This window comes from Haliotis cracherodii, unplaced genomic scaffold (genome assembly GCF_022045235.1).
Source record: "Haliotis cracherodii isolate W230 unplaced genomic scaffold, xgHalCrac1.p SCAF_17, whole genome shotgun sequence".
Lineage (NCBI taxonomy): Eukaryota > Metazoa > Mollusca > Gastropoda > Lepetellida > Haliotidae > Haliotis > Haliotis cracherodii.
In genome coordinates this window covers 19687526-19707611 of record NW_027266272.1, presented here as the reverse complement: position 1 = coordinate 19707611, position 20086 = coordinate 19687526, and the positions used below count along the sequence as shown (strand labels likewise).

General features: G+C 41.9%; 1 protein-coding gene across 1 annotated transcript; it reads left to right on the top strand.

The window, feature by feature from the left end:
- The first annotated feature begins 7540 nt into the window (after positions 1 to 7540).
- On the top strand, positions 7541 to 19035 carry LOC139464495 (uncharacterized). Its single transcript, XM_071246021.1, has 2 exons — positions 7541 to 7765; positions 16727 to 19035. The coding sequence occupies exons 1-2, from the start codon at positions 7700 to 7702 to the stop codon at positions 18737 to 18739; spliced, it is 2079 nt and encodes a 692-aa protein (XP_071102122.1). The 5' UTR covers positions 7541 to 7699; the 3' UTR covers positions 18740 to 19035.
- The last annotated feature ends 1051 nt before the right edge of the window (positions 19036 to 20086 follow it).

Here is a 20086-nt window from a genome sequence, read left to right as displayed (position 1 = left end):
ATGTGACTGAAGCGCACGTAAAATAATAACTGTGCATGGACGAATGAACTGTCGGTTAAAGCCACGTTTATAGTTAGGTCTTGCAGCTGAGCACTAGTACTGGCGAAACGTCAGTTTCTGTGCGCTACTACCGTGGCTGAAGTGCACGTAAAATCATACTTGTGCTTAAATCAATGATGCGTCAGTTAAAGCCACTAAACATCTTGCAGCCAATCACTAGAGAATACATCTGTTTCTGTGTGCCACTACCGTTAACGCCTGAATTAATTGTCCTGACATATAAACTACATGAAGTAATCCATAACTGTAACAGCAGGGAATAATCAGTCACGAATACATCTACCGAAACAGATGCCATTGGGCGTAAAAGGCAATAGAGAAATGAAAAGAATATGAAAAGCAGTGTTTGTTTGTTTGTTCGTTGTTTAACGCCGCACTCCGCAATATGCCAGCTATAAGACGCGGGCTGTAAATAATCGAGTCTGGACCAGACAATCCAGTAATTGACATCATGAGCATCGATCTACGCAGTTGGGATACGATGACATGCATCAACCAAGGCAGCGAGCATGACCACCCGAACCCGTTAGCTGCCTAGCCTAAACATAGTCGCCTCTTAAGGCAAGCGCGGGTTGCTGAAGACCTATTCTACTCCGGATCTTCACAGGTTGAAAGTTAGTGATGACATATACAGAGATCACCACACAACAAACAAGGGTGCCAAAGTGATGATAAGGGTGAAGCCTAGCAAGGTAGTGATGGAGATGAAGTAACCTTGGTCCCTGTTGAAGGTGGGTTTGGATCGTTGGATGTGGATGGCTGATTGTTGATGATTGTGAGACCGCCTCCGTTGTCTAGTGGTAGAGCGTCCGCACGGAGAGCGGAAGGTCCGGGGTTCGGGGTTCGCCACCCGCGTCATACCAATAGACGTTAAAAGATGGTACTTGTTGTTACCCTGTCTGGCGCTCGGCATTAAGGGGCTAAAACAAGGACTTGTCGGCTCGGAGTCAGTATACTGTGTCTGAGTGGGGTATTCATTTTGAACTGCGGCATGGTATCTCAGTGTGCTAGCACTATAAATCGGCATCAGTCCGGACTAGCACAACCACACAAACACACACACGTACATACACGTCGCTATATAAGTGCAATGATCTTGAACGCGACGTTAAACCTCATTTCACCTCACCATATGATTGTGTTGTTTTTTAGATCTGAGGCAAGGACGGGGGCTGATCCAATGGTGAGACGGTGATTCGGTGTTGGCTAGTCTGGAACGAGTTGCTTTGGAAGGCTTCCAGATTTGACACCGAATCACCCATCGATATCAAACTGTCCACAGACAGCAGCATCCACGATCTACCAACGGATACACGCCCTGCCCATGCGACCCCCTCTTTCATCATTAACATAACCCACTCAGAAGAAACGGTCTTGTAGAAATCCCCGTTACGCTATTTGTTGGTACAGGAAAGTAGATGACACCTTTGCCATGTTAAAACGGGACAAAGACATCGCCACCTGACTGGAACATCTCAATTAACAGTACCGGAGGATGAAATTTACAATGCAGACAAAATCTAACAGCCAACTTTGCTACCTGGACGTCCTTATCTACAGGCAAGACAACACCCTCTAAACACAAGTACATAGGAAACCCGACCATGCTGACCAATAAACAAGTCCAATCACCCCCACAGACCAAGACTGCAGGCAACGAACACCTGTTCAATACCCACATCCCTCCAACGGGAATTAGATTACCTTAAGCAGGTGTTCACAGCATACAACTGATACCTTGCCAGTACCATCAACTCATTTATCACCCAGAGTACAGCGACAGCAGCTACACCATTCACTGAATGCCCCCCACCCATAGGTCAAACCAGCCAGATAAATCTGAAGACTCCACAAACAATCCAACACCCGTCTCCACCCTGTCTCCACCATCACCACCATCTTCCCGGGGTAAGGGAGTTAGCTGACTTTAAAAGTCAAGTTTCCACCCTTGCCGATCAAGGATTGAATTTCTGGGCTCAACCGTAGCGCCACCAGTGGTTATTACGAGTAATCTCCCTTCTAAGACCCTCCTATTGACCAATCTGATTCCACCAATCACATTACTTGCACTTGCTTCAACAAAATTGCGGAGCCCAGTCTGGCTAAAGGAAATCAAGTTCTAACGGACCAATCAGAATGCGAGTTACAAACCAGTCCAATGATGAGTTGACGACATCAACAACATGGCGGCCTTTCCCACTGGCAACGATAGAGTTTGCAAGAGGTTCAACGTTGAAAAATTGACTAACACGCAAAAAAAAGCCCTCAAAACATCCTTTTGACGGAAAGGATGTTTGCCTGTCTATCAAAACTTGCGGTGGCTTGGGTGACAATACGAGTTACCTCCCTTGCCCATTTTCTTTTTCCTTATCTCGACGTTGATTGGTCGGTAAAATGTTATTGAAAACCAAGGGCAGGTAATTTAAGATTTAGAGAATCACGGGGATGGGTCCAGGGGTTAGTGTAGGTGTACCGAAATGCGAGCTCTGGAGATGGAGAGGATGAGGTAAACCCTAGCTACCTGACCATGCCTGCTCAGTTGTTGATGATTAAGTCTTGCTTGGAGGAGGTATGAGCACCTGTATCAAACGTTCCAGGAAATGAATGTAAGAAGCCGAGATCCATAAAACACCCGGTGTCCATTGATCATTACTACGGCGTCACTTAAAGATAAGATAAATACATCCGGTATGAGATTAGATATATTATGTAAACAATGAAAACATGACATGTACGAGATGGAATGAGTCAGGTAAGAGATAGGACTATGAAGAACATTAAACTATGCTGAACACTGTGGGAATCAATAAGCGGCAGCCTATGTACAATGAAAGCGGGTTTAGATGTTTAACATTTTGGTGAAGGGTGTTGACCCTGTGTACCATGAGAAAAAGTGTTACACTAAGTGAAACAGTGCTACCCTATGATAAACAGTGCTGTACTGTGTGAAACAGTGATACCCTATGTTAAACAGTGCTACTCTATGTGAAACAGTGATATCCTATGATAAACAGTGCTGTACTGTGTGAAACAGTGATACCCTATGGTAAACAGTGCTACTCTATGTGAAACAGTGATACCCTATGATAAACAGTGCTGTACTGTGTGAAACAGTGATACCCTACGTTAAACAGTGCTACTCTATGTGAAACAGTGAAACCCTATGATAAACAGTGCTGTACTGTGTGAAACAGTGCTACTCTATGTGAAACAGTGATACCCTACGATAAACAGTGCTGTACTGTGTGAACAGTAATACCCTATGATAAGCAGTGCTACTCTATGTGAAACATTGCTACACTATGTAAAACAGTACTACACTATGTTAAGCAGTACTACACTATGTTAAGCAGTACTACACTATGTTAAGCAGTACTACACTATGTTAAACAGTACTACACTATGTTAAACAGTACTACACTATGTTAAGCAGTACTACACTATGTTAAGCAGTACTACACTATGTTAAGCAGTACTACACTATGTTAAACAGTACTACACTATGTTAAACAGTACTACACTATGTTAAACAGTACTACACTATGTTAAGCAGTACTACACTATTTACACTGTGAAACAGTGTTACGCTATGTGAAACAGTGCTACAGTATGTGAAACAGTGCAACAGTGTGTGAAACAGTACTACGCGATGTGAAACAGAGCTACAGCATGTGTAAATAGTACTACACTACGTGCAACAGTACTACAATATGTGAAACAATGCTAGACTATGTGAAACAGTACTACATTGTGTAGACAGTGATGCACTCTGTGAAACAGTGATACAATATGTGAAACAATGCCACACTATGTGAAACAGCGCTTCACTATGTAAAAGAGTTCTACACTACGTGAAACGTCACCAAAATCCACCAATAAAATGTACAATAAGCTGCCCCGTGAAGATCCGGGTTAGAATAGGTCTTCAGCAACCCATGCTTATCACAAGGGGCAAACTAACGGTTTCGGGTGATCAGACTCTGTGACTAATGTAATCATTGCTTGCCAACTGCGTAGATGCTCGTGATTACATGACTCGATTATTTACAGACCGCCCTCATATACCTGGAATATTGCTGAATGCAGAGTATAATTGAGTCTGGACCATACTATCCAGTGATTGATGTCATGAACATCGATCCGGGAAAATGGGACGCGATGACATGCATCAACCAAGTCTAACCCGGATCTTAAAAAGAGAACGACATTCACTCGGTGTGAATGTGTTATGAAGACAGATGCAGATGTTCAATGGAACTGTTTCAAACTAGTTATGTTTAGTTTGGTGTGTTTGTTGTTTAACGCCGCACTCAGGAATATTTCAGCTATATGACGGCGGTCTGAAAGTATAGAGTCTGGACCTGACAATCAAGTGAATGACATAACAAACATCGATCTACCTAATTGGGATACGATGACATGCAATTCAGTAAGCCTGACCACCCGATCCCGTTTGTCGCCTCTCACGACAAGCATAGGTTGCTGAAGACCTATTCTACCCCGGATCTTCACGGGGCAGCAATTATGTAAATACAGGTGCGTGTATTGACGTGGTTTTAAGTAGGGTAAACCCAATACTTGCCTTCATGAAGATGAGTTGTTATTAGAAACAAGTTGTAATATAAGACCCCAAATAATTTCCTAAACAGCTGATCTCAGTAGAAAACAGCGTGTGTAATGTACACCTGAGATCGATTCACATAAGGGCGATGTGAGAGAGGGACATTTCGAGTGGAAGCTCGTGAGATAGGAGGTGCTCTGCACGAGAGGTTTTGGAGGACAAAACAAGTCTGCATATGACTCGAGATTGACAATGTGCTTACTTATCTTTTTTTTAAATTTAAATTAAATTAAATTAAGAATTTGTAACGCGAATCTTGCAATTAACAACTGCTCAGTGCGCTTAGACCAGGATTGATCCTGTCAAAGGCTCTCTTGAAGAAACAGGCCCCGAGGTTATAAAACTTCCCTGAGTACGATTTCCTGTTCAAATCCGGTTTCGTGCTCAACTCAAACCTCAGACTCAATAAACGGAGGTTATAAATAATCTGAGTACGTTTTCGTGCTCAACTTGAGCATGAAATACGTACGATCTCAAGTACGCTTTGGACCGTGCTAAATGCAGCCGACAATATCCGGGTTGTTTTCTTACCATTCTCGACGGAAGAGTTCCAAATTGCCGCTTGTGTCATAAACAAAGAGTCCTTTGAGCATGCTCAAGCCGAACGTGAGTTGTTCTCAGCTGAGTACAGATTCAAGATGTTTTATAACCTCTGCTTGAGTACAAATCTCAACTGACTACGAACTTGAGCATGAGCATGTCTTTGAGCATGAAACTGAGTTGAGCACGAATTTCTTTTATAACCTCGGGGCCAGGTCTTGAGTGCCTTTTTAATTTGTCAGATTTTCTGTTTCTCGGATTTCTTGTGGCAGATTATTACATAGCAATTGGCTATACGTTTATAACGAACATGCTTATAACGAACTGGCGGATATAACGACCTCTTTTTGGTCCCGTCCGTTTACTATTTATATGCTGTATATGTGCTTATAACGAACTACGGTTATAACGAACCAAAATAAGTGGTCCCTTTGAGTTCGTTATAACGGTAGTTTACTGTATATCTAATCTATATAAATGCTGTTGGTTATATAGAGCCCATGCAGCTGGTCTATATACATATACCTAGTCTATATTCATGTAGTTGGTTATATACGTGCAGCTGCACATACGATATTTGGCTACATCTAAAACCTAAAAAGCTTCCTATTCGACATATAAGAGTTGAACGTCAGGTCGGATGGGTTCATCGAAGTGTGAACGATTTAAACCCTGGTTTTACTGCGTGAAGCGCCGAGCTTGCGATTATCAATAGCACCATAAGAACAATCCATTTTTTTTCATCTGGCAAACGACAACAAATTCCTTTATGTTTAAGTCAGATAAAATGTTACTAGATCAGGAAAATAATACTAATTTAATTATGATGCAGATAAAAGCGGGGATTAAAAATGGAGGATAAAATAGAAAAACGAGTTGACTGTAAACACCGAGAGTTAGGGGAACCCCGGAAAGTAGTTCCGGCAAAAGTTCACACGCATTCGTCACCACTCGCCCCTTTCCGTAACCTCGCTATTCGGCTTGTTCCCGGAATAACACGAGTTGGTCACGAATGGTTCACACGATCATTTTCACATTAAAGACTTCACATCGTTTAAACTTTTCTGTCCGTTCACAGGTGTGTGTGAAATATCTGATCAGGTGACGGACTACCCATTCAGCTAATCTGCAAGGAAGACATGGTGAAATCTTTAAACGTCAACATTATGATTCATTATTAAGTTGAAACGTTTAAATCAGTGCATCATTTAGATCACAGCATCACCACACGCATGCTGCAGTATTTCTTATTCTACCAACTGCACTTGATTCAAATATGCCCCACAACCTCTGCTGGTCGTGACAACCGATCAAAACGATCAGGTGGTCAGACTCGATGACTTGGTTGATTGCGTGTCATCGTACCCTGACGACGTAGATCGTTGCTCCCAATATCAATCATTGGATTGTCTGGTCCAGGCTCCGTTATTTACAGGCCGCCGTCATATAGCTGGAATATTGCTGAGTCAGGAATTAAACAACAAACCAAACAAACAAATGTGCCCGCCCCGATTAACGTAATTGGTCTGACATCACCATAACGGTGACATAATGTTTCCATTTAAAGATTCAAAGTCTACTGCTTGCAACGCTAGACCCGTGAAGGTCCGGTGTAGAATAAGTCTTCAGCAACCCATGCTTGTTTTAAAAGGCAACTATGCTTGTCGTAAGAGGCGACTAACGGGATCGGTGTTAGCTCGCTGACTCGATTGATGCATGTCATCGTATCCCATTGACCCGTGAAGATCCGGGGTCGAATAGGTCTTCAGCAACCCATGCTTGCTTTAAAAGGCAACTATGCTTGTCGTAAGAGGCGACTAACGGGATCGGTGTTAGCTCGCTGACTTGGTTGATGCATGTCATCGATCCAAATTGCGTGGATCGATGCTCATGATATCAATCACTGGATTGTCTGGTCTAGACTCAATTATCTACAGACCACCGTCATATAGCTGGAATGTTGCTGGGTGCGGCGTTAAACAACAAACAAACAATGTTCACACAATAAACCATTTTGAATTTGACTATAAATTGCATGCATTATGTGTCACCGTAGCCACCCACACTGTTTCCATTTCACAGTCGAGCGATCGCGCCTCACATACACAAGTTCGCAATCGAAGGCAACCCCCCGCTATGCTGGTTCAACTTTCACGTCTACAGACCAACAGGTAGCTGCAAGCCAACGTCATTACTCGCACGCAGGATATCAAGCTATATTGTGTGGCGTTTGCCCGAGATCTCGCGATATCGGTAATTACGAGCTACAATCTTGATTATTCGATTTGTCAACTGCAAACACATACCAGTTCCGACGATTGAACTTAACTTAATCTACATCAACTGGAGTTGAGGCGCATGCGCACTGCCTCTGCTGGTTTGGGACAAGCCGATCTAACATGTGGCTGTGGTTGAATTGTCGTGTTGTTGATAACAAACTCGAGAAGACATTACTAAACATGTCAGGACAATGTTGAAATGTCGGAACAGGCCGGAAATTTATTCACTCAGGAAAATATCAAGGAGATCGTTGACGTTTTAAAGGTCGGTATTTCATTGTTTATGTTTTTGGAGGCCATCAATGGAGGTATGAAACATCTATGGGCACTGATTCAACTTCTTTGAAGATCCAGTTCTTAGACCCGTGAAGATCCGGGGTAGAGTAGGTCTTCAGCAACCCTTGCTTGCCGTAAAAGGCGACTATGCTTGTCGTAAGAGGCGACTAACGGGATCGGGTGGTCAGGCTCGCTGACTTGGTTGATGAATGTTATCGTATCCCAATGGCGTGGATCGATGATCATGATCTCAATCACTGGATTGTCTGGTCCAGACTCGATTATTTACAGACCGCCGTCACATAGATGGAATATTGCTGAGTGCGGCGTTAAACAACAAACAAACAAATCCAGTTCTTTACATGTATCATAAGTACAATCGTCGGGATAATCGTTTACTCATCGCACAACTCTAATATGGCTAGTGAGTGTGTTTTGTTTTATTAAAATAATAATAATAATAATAATAATATTTAAAAAAATATGTGTAAGGTAACTTGCAATGTCAAAGAAACACATATTGTAATCAGGACGTTTAAGTACTAAACCACAGACATGACGCTATAGGCATTTATATTTCTATAAATATTTTATTGGATACTTTAAGTGAAGCTAGATCACTTTTCACCCACACCAAGCCAATTCATAATTCAACAATCAGCGGTGAATGAAGATACGAGTAATAAAACGAATTATACAAGAATTCAAAATAGAGTACATGTATTCGGAAACTATTCAGAAACAAGTTTAGATTCAATAAAAAGCGTGAAACTCTGTCGCACACCTGAGTCAAGCCAGTACGTATCAGTCAAGTAGAAAACAGTCAAGAGACTGTCAACACGAGGCATAATGAATGACGTTAAAAAATGTTGGCTGCGTTTCTGGTAAGAGCTATGGAGGTTGCGTACAGCCCTGCCGCACTCCAGTGGTAAGCCTTCCCTTTGTAGGTGGCATTATTTACAACCACCGTGTTGTTTCCTAGATCAGCCCTCAACAGGATCTTTATACGACCTCTGTATACAATACAGACATCTAGTAGAGCGTTCTACTAAATTAACCCCGGCTAGGCAGTAGTCGGGACCATTGTTATATATCGTGAAACCCTGGCGTTAAGGTTTCGGGTGACTTTATTGTATTCGGACAAATCGCTGCCTGTTGTGTCGGAAGTTGAAGTTCAAGGCTTCTCTTTGTCACGACCACAGTGTGTGAGTGATTGATATTACGGCAACAATGGCATGTAATTTAGCCATAACAGGCGTTGCATCAAAACACCAGATAGCAATTATTCCGCGGCCTTAATGGACAACTTATTAATTCACGGATCGTCTCCGTCGTGTAGAAAACATAAGGTCGGTAGTGCCAAAAGATGTTCAAAATGGTACTTGTTGTTTCCCTGCCTGTCGCTCGGATTAAGGGGATAAAGGACTGATGGACTCAGAGTCAGTACACTGTGTCTGAGTAGGGTAATCATGTTAGGGTTAAACTGCGGCATGGTATCACTATAAAACCGGCATTCGTCCGTAACAGTACAAGCAATCACACGCAGGTGCATGCACATCGCTGTAAAAGTACAATATTTTTGAGACCGCCTCCGTTGTCTAGTGGAAGAGCGTCCGCCGGGAGAGCGGAAGGTCCGGGGTTCGAGCCCCGGCCGCGTCATACCAAAAGACGTTAAAGATGGTCACGGATAATTTTAAAATTATTATTATTATTGTTGTTGTTGTTGTTGTTGTTGTTGTTATTATTATTATTATTATTATAAAAATAATAATAATAGTCAATTTATATGGCGCTGTACTCCACGCATAAGCTTACTCTAAGCGCTTAGACATTTATGGATCAGTGTGCCCTCAACAATCATTCTCAGCTCCTGGGGAGTATACAACCCAAGCTGCCAACCCCATTTCACCTTATTAATCCTCGGGACAGACATGACATAGATGTTGAAATGTTATATACCTGAATCTCTACCTCCATGTCTACCTCCATGTTTGTGAATATGCACGTATATATGTCATACTATAGGTATTGTGTATCACATACATACATATTATTTACATGTCGAACAACCAGCTTGCATCAGCTTCTAGTCCTCAGTGTCTGGATATCCGCATTCCCGTCTTTGTGAACCGTCTCCGTGGCCTAGTGGTAGAGCGTCCGTCCGGAGAGCGGAAGGTTCGGGGTTCGATCCCCGGCCGAGTCAAACCAAAAGACGTTAAAAGATGGTACTTGTTGTTACCCTGTTTGGCGATCGTCATTAAGGGACTAAAACAAGGACTGGTCAGCTCGGAGTCAGTATACTGTCCGGACTAGTACAAGCAGACACACACACACACACACACACACACACACACACACACACACACACACAATTGATATATATATATATATTGCTATAATTCAGTGTGACACTGACATGATTATTCGAGTTTTACGTGGGAGGGAATCCCGAAATGATGCAGGTCTCTGACGTTTACCACCTTGATGAAACCGAATAGCACGGGTATGGTGCTGACAAACCTAGAAACACGATCGAAGCGAACCCACAACCATAGGTTCCTGACGTACCAAAAGGACGAAACTCTGCACAACGAATTGCTGCGACCAAGACGACTGGGCCAACCCGTGTAATCTGTTTCCGAAAATGCTTGAAAAAAAACATTTGTCCTCAGGTATATCCCGAATAATAAATGTTCTTATGAACATCCGACAATACGAGCATCCATAAAACCAGACTATGACCTTACTCCTTGTACGGAATCAAGCGCACTCACGTCAGTTCGCCTTTGTGATAAACCGTCACGAAATCAATTAACGTACTGTCTGTTCAAACAATGTTACTCTCTTACATGTAGATGATGAAAGAAAATCATTGTTAATAACTGCAATTTACCTTGCTCCTAGGAACTACTGAATTATCCACACAACCCGTGTAGACTCACTGACACCATTGTCTAATCACAAATCCTCAATCAGGGTCATCCACAAGTGCACTGGAGCCCTAATCGTGTCATTTTGATAATGAATTCATTTCTAGAGTTACTATAACACAGGTAGACATGTCTAACATGGCCAATCAAGAATGCCAATGAATATTGATTTGTTTTTGGTGACCCGACCCGTGCTAAACCCCTGGGTTGAAGGGAGGCCTCTGACAGGCTTCTAACACTGTTACACTTTATCAAATAATTCATTGTACAAACACCATGTTTGCTCAGTGCAAACACTGACATGGAATATTGACATAAACCACTTTGATAATGCAGACTTGACTGGTGCAGCAATGTATACAGTTTTCGCTCACATTAAGGTCGGTTGTTGAGTACGAGTACGAGGTTTTGGTTGGTAATTTTGCACAATTCCAAACAAAACCGAGGAGATGTTGTCTACTTTATATTGCCTACCGACAAATAACTATCAACTATGTCAGAATAAATGAAGAAATATGTCAAATATCGAGCAAAAAGAGAATATTGAATGGTTTGTACACAGAGGTGGACTCGGCTAGCACCATGTCAATTTCGCACGTGCAACATTGGTTTCTGATGACAAAAATTGATGTGATGAAAATGTACAGACGAAGGAGAGGGAAAAGACCGAGCGCCCTCTTCATGATAATCTGGTTTTAAGACGGTCGACTGAACCGGTTTCAGATTAGAGGCATATAATTATTTCTGTTAAGAAATGACTAATTTTACGCTTCGAATTTGTTTTCGGCGGTTAATAACCCAAATAAATCACGTCTTCGAGGTTTTGGCTGCAACAGTAAACACTTTGGATTGAATGTTCGGTTGTACCGAACTGATTGTCGGTTTCGGCTGATATCTTCAATTATTATAATTTACCTCTGATGAGTTGAATTGGGTCTGTTGAACCTTCGGTTGTCATGAAATAAGCCTGACACGTCGAACTGAAATACGTTAACCGTGCATCACCATCGATGTCAAATGGAAATACTATTTCTTTTCTGTTTTCTGTGTCGAACATTTTAATAGATCCCTTCTAGTTCGTCTTCCCGAGGCAAGAGAGTCAACTGACTATAAAAGTCTAGTTTCCACCCTTGCCGAACTAGGCTGGTATTATGGAGTTACATTTTGTCTGGACTAACGAGTCTATGCATAGTCCAATCAAAATCGCGCACCGAAATCGAAATCCGGTTCGTAAACTGTCATGCAGATTTGTCGATTGCAGGATTTGCACAGCATGTGCACCGCCAACACGTTGTCAACAGATATTTTCCAAATCATTTTCAAGTTTTTAATCAAGGTGCTCATGTGATTTGAAGCTCTTCGTGATGTAAGACCCGTTTTCTCACAATATCGATCTTGATCGTCAATCAGATCGTCTTGACTGGGCGCCGCCATTTTTTTAAAGCAAATACGAGGGGTGGAATCTGATTGGCCCGTAGGAGAAGCATAGGAGGGACTTAACTCGTAACAGCCACTGGTGGCGCTACGATCGAGCCCATGAATTCCAGCCTATTTCGGTAAGGGTGGAAACTGGACTTTTAAAGTCAGCTACCTCTCTTGTCTCGGGAAGATGTTCTAGTTCGACACAACGATTTTCAGCAATGTTTATCATAATTTCAATAATTATATTCCACGTTTGTAAAATTTGGACGTTGGGTTTACGATAAAATCGCCTTGCAACTCGCAATCGGTGTACAGTTCAGTAATCTATCGATCGAACTCGGGAATATATATTTAGCATGGACATAAATAATAAGGTACACAGCATTCATTAATAACGCACATATCTAAATGAAATGTGAGTACACAAATATATAGTTTATAACAAGTGCAACAGAGTATTTGATGATGAATATCGTGCCACTGGATTTTCTTGGATCATCTGTTGGCGGTCGGGTAGCCTAGTGGTTAAAGCGTTCGCTCGTCACGCCAAAGACCCGGGTTCGATTCCCGACATGGGTACAATGTGCGAAGCCCATTTCTGGCGTGATATTGCTGGAATATTTAAAAAAGCGGCGTAAAACCATACTCACTCACTCACTGGTTCGTCTATCACTTGAATGTCAGGTTTGATTACAAGCCGCTACCGTATTGCGGGATACTGATGTGAGGCAACCGGGGAAAAAACTCTTACTTTTTAAAAAAAAAAAATGTCTGAATGGCGGGTGCTACCGGTAGGGCAGGACATTCCATTCCATGGGCATGTCAATTCATATAATTATTATAGATATTTTGCCCTTTTCGCCAAATGGAAATTATTTCAGCGGATTATTTTTTTGCATTGGTATTTTATATTCTTAATTTCATGATTGTGTCTGCGCTCAGTGTTGACCATGTCACATTAACACCCAACTCTGACACGGACCTTCACCCCGCAGTGCTGTTACCTGTTTTCTCATATACACGTGACCCGTGAAGATCCAGGTTAGAATAGGTCTTTTCCAATCCATATGTGTCGTAAGAGTCGACTAACGGGATCGGGTGGTCATTCTCGCTGACTTGGTTGATGCATGTCATCATATCAATCACTATCGTGTGTGGTCCAGACTCGATTATTTAAAGACCGCCGTCATATAGCTGGAATATTGCTGAGTCCGGAGTTAAACAACAAACAAACAATTCTACCATGAATTTGGAATTTACTCGATTCTGATTGGTCAACCAGGGGCTATTAAATCACAATAAACCCCCTCTGATTGAAACAGCTGGTTTGACGGCCGCATCACCGCGGAAGCTAATATTCATAGCATAGTACTATTTTCAGTCATTGTCGGTAGGCATATTTAAATAACTATACTATACTAAATAACTACAACTACAGGTACAGAATGCATAGATGCGGTTACTACAATATTCAAAGGATGTGTGGCAATACATTTCGTGCAGAAAAACACGACAGAAATCAACAAAGGGAATGTATTTACGTTTTTGAGACAACAGATAGCTTGAAATTTTGGCGCTTTTCTATATACGACTGTGACGTCATATCTTTTGCGTCACAATGTGCTATATGACGTCATAATGGTGACGTGCGATGTAGAGCGTAAGCCTTGCAAAGCTTGCTTTGTTTTCTTTAGGGATGCCCACCTCATTTTAGTTGCCGTGCTTATATGCTTTCAATGCCTGTCATATGTTCGAGTGAAATATTACGGTTTAAACAAACTGCTTGAGTATATACAGCACCATATTTGTTCGGTGATTCCATAATTCAGATCGATAACCCACTCAAAACACTGAACTCAACCCATGCCGCTTCAATCAGTATATTTGCTTACACCAAAGAGTTCGCGTTTTATTTTGTCATGGTAGAATGGAGATAAACATCCTGTGTTTTCAATGTGGAGCTAGGTTACCTGTAGATTTAACCGCGCTAAAATTAACATTTGAAACCTCACGCTGCGCGTTCGGTTCCAAATTCAATTTAGCGGGATTAAATCTACAGGTAACCTAGCTCTACATTGAAAACACAGTATGTTTATCTCCTAATTAATAGACATGTATTTCCATCATGAATATTTATAGCGCACTTTCCAATTTCCACGAAGGACGGGCTGATGTCCGTAATAGTGATACCTTTAATACCGTGTTCAATAAGGATATACGAGTTTGATAGAGATTGAATCCTTGTTCAGTGAACTGAAAAGCCCTTGGCCCCGTTCCTCAAAGCGATCCTCGCGCGGCGATGACCGTAAGCCTTTGTTTAAGCATGGGACCTACGACCACCTTAGTGCTAAGATTGCTTTGAGGAACAGGGCCCTGGCCCTAATGGTGCACCGCTGGAAGTGTTAACTATAATAGCCATGCCCTTTCATCTTACCTATGAATAATATTTAATTGTATTTTAAAATCAAGGAGGCTTTTCCTGAGCAGTTTCTCCAGACGTATAATATTTCCATTAGAAAAAGGGTAAACATTTATCTTGGAACATCTCTCCTGGATGTGTGTCAAAGTACTTATTTGATTTGTTTGATATGTACCCTGTGTGTCTGGGTGGTTTTCGAAAAGGGTTTTCCACCATGGGTAACATTTTCACATTGCAAAGAGCAACACAGAAGCAAATGTCCAAATCTAAAGTCGCTTTTGATAGTTAATTTGCTGCTTTTCGTAAAGCCTTTGATTAAGCTGGCAGATATCTCCTTTGGTATGTCATGTTTTGAGTAATATTCCTGGTTATATTGTAATATTATAAGGTAAGTTCCAAAACCAAAGTCTTAAATTATCAAGTATTTTGATTCGTTCAGCGGGATTGGTGAGTGTTGCATTTTAAGCCCGCTTCTCTTTTCAATACTAGTATTTGTCAATTATTTACACAATGACATCGAATCTGGCCCTGAGATTTAGGAAATATATTTGTTATTATATATGCAGGTGGGCTTTGTGTAACTGCTGATTCTGTCATCAGTTTGATCAGATTCAGATTGACATTCTTGCTCAATATTGCCCCAAATAGTGTTATTGTGATAAAACGATAGTGTTGGTTTTCAGAAAAAGGTTGGTTGGTCTCATAGAAGGTTAACTATTTCAACATATTATAATTATTTGGGATTGCTCTTTTCAAACGGACGTTCTTGGTCAAAGCAGTTCAAAAGCTTGTTAAAAAGGCAAATTAGTGTTCAGTTGAATTCTTTGCAACCAGAAAATATCTGGGGTGGTTCTATTTAAAATGTTTGATGTTCAGATAAAGCCTATTGTTCTATATGCATAGGGGGTATAGGGTTTTCAGAAATGGATGGGTGAGTGAGTATGGTTTTACGCAGCTTTTAGCAAATATTCCAGCAATATCACGGCGGGGGACAACAGAAATGGGCATTGTACATTTTACCCTGGTCGGGAATCGAACCCGGGTCGTCGACGTGACGAGCGAACGCTTTAACCACTAGGCTACCCGACCGTCCCTTTCAGAAATGGGCTGTTGCCGAACAGTTTAATGTGAGGTTTTGCAAGGATGTATTGGGTATAAGTTATTAATGTACAAATGTTGCAATTTTAGCTGAATGTGGCAGAAATTACATGTTTGTTGATTCCTCTTTAACAGTTGTTAAATACTGATTTAAGCTCTCGGAAGAGAGATATCCAAATAATGCTTTTATGTCTTGTTATGGATTTGGACTTCTGAGAGTTGGTAATAACAGCCTTTCTAAATGAACTTTACTCAAGGATAAATTATATTTATGTGCAATCTATCTTTCAAAGTTGCTCTTCTCTCGATACGTATTCCAATATCAAGCATTCCTTTTGGATAGGACCGTATCTGTTAAATATGAGAAACGGCACAGAGTCACCTTATTACGGATTGGTGAATTACCTTCACATGAACGTATTGGTGAGTGAGTATGTTTTTACGCCGCTTTTAGCAATATTCCAGCAATATCACCAGAAATGGGCTTCACATATTGTACCCATGTCGGGATTCGAACCCGGGTCTTCGACGTGACGAGCAAACGCTTTAACCACTAGGCTACTCCACCGCCCATGAACGTAATGGAAGGCGTACCAAGACAAAGTCAGTTTTGTAAAATATGAATGTTACAATCAATCATTATTTCACTTTGTACTTTGGCCAAAGGCCTCATTGTGTTCCAGGTTGAGGTTAAGCCCATGTAATGCTTCTCCAATGGAGGTATAATTCTTACAAGTTTATACAGGAAGATAATTGCTAAGGAATGACGCTAAACAACATAAAAGATGTGTCTTTTGTTTGGTGGAATTGTGTTCCAGGTTGAAGTTAAGCCCATGTGATGCTTCTCTGATGAAGGTATAATTCTTAAACGTTTATACAGGAAGATAATGTTGAGGAACGACGCCAAACAAAGGATGGGTCTTTTATTTTGTGGAATTATGTTCCATGTTGAGGTTAAGCCCGCGTAAGGCTTCTCCAATGACGGTATAATTCTTACACGTTTATACAGGTAGATAATGTTAAGTAACGACGCCAAACAACATGAAAGATGTGTCTTTTATTTTGTGGAATTGTGTTCCAGGTTGACCTTGGCGATGACGACGGCAATGTGTTCCAGGCCAAGGTGGCCGCAATGCAACGGTTTCTCCGCTACGGGATGTCCAAGTTCTCCAAGGAGAAGCTGTACCAGCATCTATGCATCGTGGCCAGGAGGGTCACCGTCCAGGAACGGATGACGTCATGGAATACTCAGAACAATACCGTCATCAAAAGCATCGGTCATCTCAGGGCAGTGGTCCGTGACATGCATGGAAAGGACAAGTACAACGGTTTGTTGGAGTGTGAGAGACAGGCTATTAGGTATTTCCTTCACTTCCTTGTTGATGTGGACCATATAAAGTGTTTAAAGGGGAGCTTCGACAAAGAGGTGCACACGGTGTTGTATTATGACTACTTCGATCCTTCAGACTGGAGTCCGTCTCAGAAAAGAAGTGCCGGCACAAAGGGAAGTAAGCCGGAAGACAAGGATAGCGGAAATTATTCCATGTCAGAGCTTGATGAAAAACACGAACAGGTGACATCATTGAAGCCTCCAAAGGGAGGTAATTCTCCCCGAGGAAGTGTGTCTCCAAGGGGAGATAACTCTCCTAGGGGAAAATATGACGATTCGTTTACCCAGGTTGGCTTTTCTTTCTCTAAGCATTTGGATGGTAGTGAGAAAGAAAAACTCCGTGTGACTGTGAATGAACTTGAGGAGGTCAGCGAGAGGTGGGACAGGTTGTTGATGGAGGATGGTCAGGATCTGGAGGACTATGACCCAGAGAGTTATTACGAAGTGATGGAGTGTGAGGAACATACCAAATTTGAAGCAGTCTTTCGCTTACTTTCCGATATTTTTGCCAAATGTTATAAAGTTATAGAACTGTCCAAACAATGGTGGAATCTTGCACATAAGATTTACAAAAAGCTTCCTCTAAGGAGACCTGTGTCTCGAGGATGGCCAAGATGCAGAGAGAGATCTCATAGATCTGGAGATGACGAGGAAGAGAACCCAGAGACTACTCAACAAGAACCCGAAGTGGATGAACCAGCGGAGACAAGCCCATCGGGTGCAGCCGAAGTGGAAGATGATGACATCGGACATCTTATCCATGTCCCTGAACCTCAGAAACAGCAGAAACATGATCGGGTCACGAACATCAAAGCTCGCCTGTTTGATCTCTCGTATGCTATACAGGAGCTTGATCAGGATCTGGCTGACCACAAAGTTGACTTGAGGAAGCTGGACTCTAGGGAAAGAAGGTTCCAAATGCTGGAAATCTTATTCGGTAAAGTGGATGCCAACCTGGAAGAGATTCAGGAGAAATGTCGAAAGCTTCGCGCTCAGAGAAAAGTGACTGCTCAGAAATATTCCTACACTTTCAGAGGAACTGAGAAATACTTTGATTACAGGGAGAAGCTGAGGAGGCTGGATAAGAAGCTGATGAAATATGATAATGAGATACAGCTTTTAGTCTACAAGCAAAATGTCGTCTCACAGGATTATATGTTGGAAATGGAAATTCGACCAAACTTTATCAGATCGTATGATGATCTGAGGACACAGATTACTGATAAAGAACATTTGCTTCAGCAACGCCAGGGCGAGAAGAAAGACCTCGAGGAGGAACTAGAGCTCCTGGAACCCGATGGTTTGGCGGGAAGAAGTCGAAAAAGTGAAAATGGTAGTTCTTCTGGACATTCTGTACTCACCGATCTCAAAGGGGAGATAACTGATGGCATTCCTACCTCACACGAAAAAGATTACAACGAGGTGTTCAACGGTTTGGGCAAACGGTATGAACTGGTGAGTTCAGCTCCCCCTGTCAAGACTCAGCTCAGGAATATGAAAAAGAAAGAGGAGGTAACTCCAACAGTCAGGAAACCCGCGCCACCTAGTAGTGAGACTCTGCTGAAGACTGTCACGACGATTGATGGTTCGAATCTCATTGGACATGAAAAACCAAAGTTCCAATCCCCTCGGCCACCCCAGGGTCTAAAAAAGAGGGCTAGGAAGCCGTTTCCAGGGAAACGTGGAGTTAAACAGCCTGTGTGAATTAAGTTGTTGTTGATTGGTTTGTTGTTTAACGCCGCACTCAGCAATATTCCAGCTATATGACGGCGGTCTGTAAATAATCGAGTTTGGACCAGTGATTAATACCATGAGCATGAATTAAGTGTTCATTCAAGGACGTCACTTATCACTATCCGTCACAATGTGACACAACATACCTATGTAAAATATATCACCACCAGACTTCGCCATGTGATAACGTAAATTTCGTGAGAACTAACATTATCTGTGATTGTGTGACCTTGGTGATTTTCTTCATGTGGATAATCATTGCTGTATTGCCCGTACATTTTATTACAGTAACGCGATTTTTAGCCGTCTCATTTTTATGCTACATAAAACATAACTGTTACAAATATTTGTGCATATTTTCAACACTGACCCGTGAAGATCCGGGGTAGAATAGGTCTTCAGCAGCCCAGGCGACTAAGCTTGTCGTAAGAGCCGACTAACTGGATCGGGTGGTCAGGATCGCTGACTTGGTTGATGCATGTCATCGCATCCCATTTGCGTGGATCGATGTTCATGACATCAATCACTGGATTGTCTGGTACTGACTCGATTATTTAGAGACAGCCATCGTCGGGTAGCTTAGTGGTTAAAGCGTCGCTCGTCACGCCGATCACCTGGGTTCGATTCCCGACATGGGTACAATGCGTGAAGCCCATTTCTGGTGTCCCCCGTCGTGATATTGCTGGAATATTGCTAAATGTGGCGTAAAGCCATACTCACTAACTCCCTTACAGACCGCCGTTAAATAGCTGGAATATTGCGGCGTTAAACAACAAATAACCTAAACTAACCTACCACACGCAAACATAAAATAACATCTGCATTTGACCGACTCCATCCTCGATGATCCAGGGAATCAAATCTCCATTCCATTATGATAAACACCCTGGACCCATCCGACAACTTAGCTTCGTCTGAGGCGGGTTTGAATCTCACGATGCTAAAAATAGACGTCCAATCAAATAACAGTGATCTTTCATGATTTCAACAAACAGGGATCACAAGTGCTGCATGGTCTTGCAAATAACCGGAGCATTTTGTCGCAAAAGGACTTCCCTCCCTTGAATTCGTTCTAAATCTGATATAACAGTCACGTGGTTCGTTTTGAACCCTCATTGGCTCACACAGATGAGGTCGCGAATATGAATATAGATCTCTGTCGAACCTGCGTCCAAAAGAGGCATTTCTGTAAATATTTTTAATATGGAAATAGACGAGGGTAATAATCTCTTCATTATGTTAAAACATTATCATTCTTAAAATAATGGCTGTTTATGACGTAACTATTTTTAATATGGAAATAGACGAGAGTAGAAT

What these genes read in the sequence shown, in the direction of transcription:
- LOC139464495 (XM_071246021.1), top strand. Translation starts at nt 7,700, where the DNA reads ATGTCGGAACAGGCCGGAAATTTATTCACTCAGGAAAATATCAAGGAG. An exon ending in AGATCGTTGACGTTTTAAAG is followed by an intron (nt 7,766 to 16,726) that starts GTCGGTATTTCA and finishes ATTGTGTTCCAG; the next exon opens with GTTGACCTTGGCGATGACGA.